This window comes from Hypanus sabinus, unplaced genomic scaffold (genome assembly GCF_030144855.1).
Source record: "Hypanus sabinus isolate sHypSab1 unplaced genomic scaffold, sHypSab1.hap1 scaffold_2951, whole genome shotgun sequence".
Classification (NCBI taxonomy): Eukaryota; Metazoa; Chordata; class Chondrichthyes; order Myliobatiformes; family Dasyatidae; genus Hypanus; species Hypanus sabinus.
This window is the reverse complement of record NW_026781103.1, coordinates 1-7,952: the sequence shown is the minus strand read 5'-3', so window position 1 is coordinate 7,952 and position 7,952 is coordinate 1. Positions and strand designations below refer to the sequence as shown.

Genomic DNA, 7,952 nt, shown 5'->3' with positions numbered 1-7,952 from the left:
TGCCCGTGGGATGGAAACACTCCAAGAGAAGTCCCAGCCTGTGCTTCCCATCCTTTGACTGGTTTTCCTCGTTGTGGTTCATGTGGTGTGATACAAGAGTGAGATGCCAGGCACGTTTCAATGCTCTCAAATCAGGTTTAATTGATTATATAAGATATATGCCCACCACCTGAATATTATGAGTGCCACCAGCAATGTCATTGCAAACAATCTCCGAGTATAATCACAACTGGCTTTCAAAGTGCAGCTTCTAATCATTATTGTGTTTAGACGCCCTGTAAGGAACCAACTAAGCATCTGATATGGGCCATCCCAAGGTTTGCATCACTTTGATGTGAACAGATTTTTCCTCAGGTTCCACAGCAGAGGTTTAAGGAAAGCCTGGCTTGAGGGAATGATTATCATCTCAATTCAATTTATTCATCGTTGATCAATGGGATTCCCAGGTGCTGCAGCATTCATGCTTTAGTGAAAATACGGGCAAAGTGGACATGATACATTCAGATTTTGGTTTATAAAGTAATGGGAAGAGTCTTTGAAACCAGGATGTGCTTTCATTGGGAGAAAGATTAAAGTGATGAAGATCTTTATCTTTCTGAGTGGCACAAATAATGTAAGACAGGATAAGGAGTGTTGGATTTAAATCAGATTATTGATTATAGTAACATCGTTAATATGGAGATCAAAGATGTTTGAGCTCCTGGAAATAAAATAGATGATACAATTTGGAAGGAAAGTATTTGTTAGAGAAGGTCAAGGAAAATCATAACCACATGGTCAGATCGACCTATTTGCAGCAAGATTGACTGATGCCTTTATTCTTTAGGTTGTATTTTGCTTTCGAGAAGCAGATGGCCGCCTGTTGATCACATTCACAGATAAACTTCCCGCAGTGACTATTACCTGAAAGGAAGCATATTTGAAATAATCCATTATGTTAAAGATATTTGCCTTGGATTATGAAAGATTGAAAGATATTTTTATATTTTAATATATTTTGATATTTCAGCTTCCATTTATATAGTATGCGCAACTTTCTGATATTTATATTAATGTTCTGGAAATTGCTTAAAATACTAATTGTAATTTGGGTTTTTAATTTGATTGCGATGACCTCATCATTTCTAGAGTCGATGGATCCTATTAAGCCGATGTCAGACATGCATCAGAATGCAGTGACGTTAACACAAATTGCAAAAGTGATGTTCCACCGCGGTCCTGAGGGAAAAGTGACTCCATCTCTCAGTCCTGAGATGTTAAAGTGAGCATATTTTAACCTCTCAGGTGAGGAGATTGTATGAGACAAAAGAGCTTGCAAGAATCCTATTTAATGTGATCAGAATTGTCCCGCAAATATCAGCTTAGAGATTTTATCTGGTCATGATTCCATTGGGAACTTGCTGCGAACAAACTGGTCACAGCATTTCCATTGCATTCTGTAAAATGCTGAGGTAAAGTGAAGCAAAAATATTCTGCCTTTTGTTCATCTGAATCTACTTTTTATGGGTTGAATTTCAAAACCACTGCAGGGATGACAGGGCAGATATGGAGAGGGTGTTTCCTGTACTGATGGGAAATAGAACCAGGGGTCACTGGCTCAGATTAAGGGTAGGCCACTTAGGGTTCAAACTGAGGGAAGGTCCCATGTCAAGAGGCTGTGGATGCCATAAATTCACTCAGAACTGAAGCAGATTGAATTTGGGAAACTGGGGAAATCTGGGAATATTGAAATAAGTCTGGAAAAAGTGTTGAGCAAGAAGATAAACCTATATCTTGATAAGTAGAGGAGCAAGCTTTCAGAGCCAAATATTTACTCAATCTACTATTTCACATGTTTTTTTGATGGTATCAGTGCTATCATATGGTACTTACTCATCAATAGTGCTCAGTTCATAATTTGCTCTCTGCACATGATCCAGCAATATCTGGGTCCTGACCACTAGCTGGTGAGTAACATTGATAACACACAGGTGTCAGACAATAACCACCTTCAAATAAGGAGCATAATTCAGCCATCTTCCACGTGCATAGGGTCATAAACATTTTGCAGCATAGAGCCAGGCTTTTCGACCCAGCTCATCCATGCTGTCTTTCTATGCTAACCCTTCTGCCTGCGCTTGACCAAATCCCTCTAAAGCTTTTCTTTCCAGGAAGCCTTCAAACTATCTTTGTAATATTGTAATTGTACCCATCTCCTTTGCACCTTCTACATACCCAGCAGCCTCTGTGCGAACAAGTTGTTGCTTTGAAATCTTTTTCTACTCCCACGTTAAACCTAGACCTCTAGTCTTGGACTTTCCTACCTTGGAAAATGGTTGCGATTGTTTATTTTATCTATGCCTCTCATAACTTTATAAACCTCTGTAAGGAAACTCCTCAATCTGCTTAAAGCAGCTTAAAACTGTGCCCTCTCATGCTAGCCATTTCAGCCCTGGCAAAAAGCCTCTGATTATCCACACGATCAATGCCTCTCATCATCTTATACACCTCTATCAGATCACCTCTAATCCTCCGTCTCTCCAAGGAGAAAAGGCCGAGTTCACTCAACCTATTCTCATAAGGCATGCTCCCCAATCCAGGCAACATTCCTGTAAATCTCCTCTGTACCCTTTCTATCAGTTCCACATCCTTCCTGTAGTGAGGCGATCAGAACTGAGCACAGTACTCCAAGTGGGGTATATATAACTGCAACATTACCTCTCGGCTCCTAACCTCAATCCCACGATTGATGAAGGCCAATCCACCATATGCTTTCTTAACCACATGTACAATGTCCTGTGTATGTTACTCAAAATGGGTTTTTTGGTTTGTTAAGAGTAGGAATGCTTCTTTGATAAGTGTTTCTCTCGCAGTTGTTTTGCTTTATACTTGTTGATATGGTAATTGTATTCATTTGTTAACCAATGGGGAATGTTATTTTGTCTTGTGAGGCTGGGAACTTGGGGGAGGGGTTTCTCGCGGGCTTTTGGGGAGTGCGCGGGAGGAAGACGTCGAGGAAGGTGGATGTGCGCTGCACTGCTCGGAAGACAACCGGGCGTGGTCCTAGGTGAGAGGACGTGGAGGTCGGAGGCAAGCGACGAGGGGTCGAATGGTTCGATGGTTGAGCTCCAACGATGTGCACTAAACTGACTGAACGCTGATAAGTTGGCGCCTTTTTGTTTTTTTCCCTTGCATATATATTGTATTGCCTAATACTCTTTTTATTTTAGTAAACTCTTTAAAGTGTTTTTCATAACGGTATTTGTTGTGGGTTTGATACTGTGGGCTGGCGCGAGGCATAAACTCGACTCTCACAGCACCTGCGTGTAGGGGAGGTGGGATTGTTGTGTGGCTGGATCTCCTTTTCCCCTGCCTAGACATATACCAGCCTGTTGGGTAAGTGTTACACACAGAAGGCAAGACAGCAGCTATATTTCATTTGGAGTTTGAGGAAATTCGGTTTTTCAACTAAAACACTCAAAAATTTCTCCAAGTGCACTGTGGAGAGTGTTCTGAATGGCTGTATCACTGCCTGGTATGCGGGAGATGGCTACGGCACAAGATCGAATTAAGTTGCAGAAACTTGTAAAATTAGCCAGTTCCATCATGTGTACCAGCCTCTGTAGTATCCAAGACATCTTCAAACACGATGCCTTCGGGAGGCGGCGTCCATTATTAAGGACCCGCATCACCCAGGACATGCCCTCTTCTCATTGTTACCATCAGGGAGGAGGTACAGGAGCCTGAAGACAGACACTCAGTGATTCAGCAACAGCTTCTTCCCCTCTGCCATATGATTTCTGAATGGACATTGAACTCATGAACACTCTCTCACTACTTCTTTATTTCTGTCATTTTAAACTACTTGTTTGAACTTGATTATTTAATAGACATGTATACAAAAGAAAAAGCACCTTGTGCTTTCCTGGCATATATGATGAATAAACTCTTCCTGGGCTTCCAGCTGGGTACCGGTATTGATTATCACTGATGTTTTGATGACATCAGTTATAATTGATAGCTGTACCTGGCTGGAAGCCCAGGAAGAGTTTATTAGACATAAATACTTAATGTTACTCAGTTTTTTCTCTATATTTATTTATCATGTATTGCATTGTACTGCTGCCGTAAAGTTAATTAATTTCACAACGTATGTTGATGATATCAAATCTGATTCAGATTCAGATTCTAATTATTTTATTAGAACTCACTCACCTTGTGTCTCAGGTGTCTCGTTTGGGATCATGAGCATTGATCAGCTCTCCTTGCTTTTATCATTTTTATTCAGTTTGGGTAACTGAATGAGCACAGGATTTTCTATGTCTTTCATTGTAGTTGTTGACTTGGGGGTTATTGCTTTGCCTGGACACTGGGTCTGTTCTGAATTCCTATCTGCTCCAGAGTGTATGTCAGGGGAACTGGCCAACCCCTCTTTGCTCAGTCATTGTGGTTCCTTGTCTGGTGAAACTCTGACCAAGTTTTTCTGTGTGTCTGAGTGATTTCTGTTTGTCAGGATTCTGCACAGTTTACCTGAGTTCTTGTTAGTTTTCTTGGTTACTTTGTCTTAAATCTATTGTTTTGTTTGAATTGCCACAGTCTCTGTGATTCCTGCACTGGAGTTCACCAGTGACCCTCACATATAATTGACCAAGATGCATTAACCAGTGATTACAAGAACAGGTCACAAGTTAAGCATCACATTAGAAATGATTGATATCTTACTGCCTGAATCCTTTCCACCATCAGCCAGGAGAGGGATATTCCCCAGTCCCTGGATGAGTGCAGCTCCCAAACACAGAGGGAGCTCGACAAAGTGACAAAGGAATTGATTTCATTGCAACTCTGTCTGTATAGATGGAATATAGATGGATAGGTCCTAGAGGGACAGAGATAAGTTCACATACAGGTCTCTGCAACTCTCACACCATCCAGACATGGAACATAATCCGTTCCTCCATCATCACTGGGCCTGAATGCTGGAGCTTCACCACAAGAGCATTGTGGGAGAACCGTCACCAGGGCGACTCCAGTGGTTCAAGATGGCAGCTCACCAGCACCTTCACAAAGGCAATGAGGGATGGACAAAAGATTGTGTCCATGGAACCGAGGATAAAAGTAAGGCAATGAGGCACTCTCTGATCATCCTCACTTTTGCATTCGATTTTCCTGTTTGTGCAACTGTACTTGAAATATATTATTTTGGGTGAGCTGAGAAATGTATACTTCTCTTTTTCCTTGGCATCACCATAACAGTTGTCGTGTGTCTGGCAGCACCTGTAAAATCACAGATCACACTTAATTAAAAACTCATGGACTAGAATTAACACAACACTGTTACAGCAGCCTCCAGTGTCACACACTTCCCATGTAGCGCTAAGAGTCAGCGGGTGACCTGAGCTGAGCCAAACTGAGCAGGCTCATATCGACCCAGGGAGCTGGGTAGGGGCTTCACTGTGGGACGTGGAATCAGGATTTGTGGGGACTCAGGCAGGAATGTGGAAAAGAATTCCTCCAAGTGACGTGACCACAATAGACCTGAGAAGGTGACCAATGTTTATTTTTTTCCCTTGTTCTATGGATCGTGTGTTCTCACCACCCAACAATAAGCAACAGATTGATCGACCAGCTGGTTCCCCTCTCTCCTTCCCTTCCTCACTCTCTCGGTAAGGTAGCCACTGTGTCATGGTTCTCTCTTGTGCTGCCATGATCGAACCCCCTGTTGAATCCTCCAGAAGGACAGAATCCTCCCTGGGAGCAGCTGCCCTGTCCTTGGTGTGTTCCACTACACAGTCCTGACCTCCTGTACAGACTAACACCAAACACTACCCTCTCTACCGTCACTGGGACTTCAGTGAAGATGCAATCCTGCTGCCTCTGACAATCAATGAGAACAGTTCTTTGTCCCTGGACTCCAGTGGATGGTAACTGGCTCTGTGGAGACCTTCTGTCCACCTACCGGTCAAGCTCATCAACTGGTGTCCCAGATCCACCACGTCCACAGTAACAGCCGTAGTTGTTGATCTGCAGTAGTGGGCTGACACCTGGCATGGCACATTTAATCATATTACTGAACCGATAAATGTTCCTGGACTCAATGGAAGTGCTCCCAGCACCAGCTACATCAGGAGGGAGAGGAACAGACAGACACAAACAGGTTAGAACATAAAGCAACCAACACGAGAACAAGGCTCACTCGAGGAGAGACTCCTTACCTGAGAGCAGAAGGAGGACAAACAACCCCAGCATTGTCGTTTGCTCTTCCCCGTCCTGGAAATCACACTTGTGAGTTCAATCCCTGGATTATTTATTGGGAGCTGATAACATGGAGAATATAGAGACAAACTCCCCTGTTGATACAGCTGGTCTCTATTTGACTGGGTTGGAGAGACAACTAATCCTGACAGCTTCCGGCTCTTCCCAGTGGGAGCAGGTGTGTGTGGTGTGTGTGTGTGTGTGTGTGTGTGTGTGTGTGTGTGTGTGTGTGTGTGTGTGTGTGTGTGTGTGTGTGTGTGTGTGTGTGTGTGTGTGAGTGTGTGTGTGTGTGTGTGTGTGTGTGTGTGTGTGTGTGTGTGTGTGTGTGTGAATTTATGTGTGAGATTGTGTTCTATTATGAGTGAGTGTAACTAACCCAAATGTGGTTCATGATGGGTCTCACTGATTGAGACATAGACACTAAACAGAGACCATGACAGTGGGCGGTGGGCTGGAATTGTCACGGCATGGATTCTCGATAATCGGTATCACAATATGGGGAAGATGAGGTGACCACCTCTGAAAATGAGACGAGTCACTGTGGGACTTGCCCTACGAGTTCCATGAGGAGGTTTCAGGACCAGAGATTGGAAAATGGTAAGACTGAAGACCACTGGAGTTTTGTCTGATTTGGGGTGTCCGGATGAGTCTGCAGGACTAATAACCTCCAACATTCCTACAAATTTCAGACATTAAGATATGTGTCTGCGCCTCAGCCATTATACAATCTTCTTTTTCTTTGATGTGTTAGTTTCAATTCACTGAAAAATTCAGCTTCTAACAGTCTTCCATCATGTCAAATGATTCCTGGTGTAAAGCACCTGCATGACTTTTTGACATTTTCCCCCCATCAAAAGGACACAATTTTTTATTAGTTAGTTATCCATACTAATCAATTCAGAGGAATTGATATGAATTCAAATCCAGTCACGTGCAGCTCCATACAAACAGTTCCCCATACATACTGGATATTAATAAAATGCAAATCCCTCATTCTGCTGAAGAAGGTCTATAAACTCATTCCATGCAAATGCACACACCTGCTGAGCTTTATCTCACCAAACATAAGTGAGTGGTTCTGACCAATAACAACCGGAATTTGTACTAAAACAACACAAGTTGAAGTATTGGGCTTTTGGCTGACTGGTGAGAAAATGTTGATTTACAGTGGGATGAATGAGGGGGAAGGTGGGAGTTGTCGTGGTGTCGGGTTGGTGTTTGAGGTATTGGGTGCAACAGGTGATAAGCTTTATATCCTGCTTCACCCCAACTCCTGAGCACAATGTGAATCTCGACCAAATGGGTCAAACTTGTAAGAGGAATATTGTCACAGAATGGCAGCTGTAGTGATGACGGAGCCTCATTTTCTGTCCCTTAAAGTTTAAGCAACTTTCAGGTGCAAAAGGGAAGAGTCACGGAGGGATGGAGAGGGGGGTGGTGCTCTTCCTGGGGATTGGTGACTATGGTGGTGTCCCCAGTGAATAAAGGAATCTCTCCCACCCTACTTCCTCCAGTTCCACTTTCCAGAGAATGTTTGGGGACTGAATCAACAGAAGCTCCTGCACTGAAATGCAAAGTGCATCTATTTCTGCACACTCTCTACAGATACTGAACACACTTTGCCCCTTCCAACTTTATTGCAACAGCAGGGGAGGATTTTACAGTGGTGTTGCTGTGCAGACCCACAGGGACATAAAGAGACCCTTGGGGCACCATTCTTC

At 43.2% G+C, this 7,952-nt stretch overlaps 1 protein-coding gene across 1 annotated transcript; it reads right to left on the bottom strand.

The window, feature by feature from the left end:
- Nucleotides 1-787: 787 nt before the first annotated feature.
- Nucleotides 788-6,225, bottom strand: LOC132388310 (phospholipase A2, minor isoenzyme-like). Its single transcript, XM_059960650.1, has 4 exons — nucleotides 6,192-6,225; nucleotides 5,936-6,095; nucleotides 5,129-5,253; nucleotides 788-903 (listed from the first exon to the last, which is right to left on the bottom strand). Exons 1-4 carry the CDS (start codon nucleotides 6,223-6,225, stop codon nucleotides 788-790), a joined length of 435 nt encoding a protein of 144 aa, XP_059816633.1.
- Between the last annotated feature and the right edge of the window lie 1,727 nt (nucleotides 6,226-7,952).

Excerpts from the sequence above, each read along its gene's own strand:
- LOC132388310 (XM_059960650.1), bottom strand. The coding sequence starts at position 6,225 with ATGCTGGGGTTGTTTGTCCTCCTTCTGCTCTCAG. Across the intron at positions 5,254-5,935 it reads CCAGTTGATGAGCTTGACCG|GTGCTGCCAGACACACGACA; the intron begins GTAGGTGGACAG and ends GTGATTTTACAG. Across the intron at positions 904-5,128 it reads CAGGAAAATCGAATGCAAAA|GTAATAGTCACTGCGGGAAG; the intron begins GTGAGGATGATC and ends GCTTCCTTTCAG.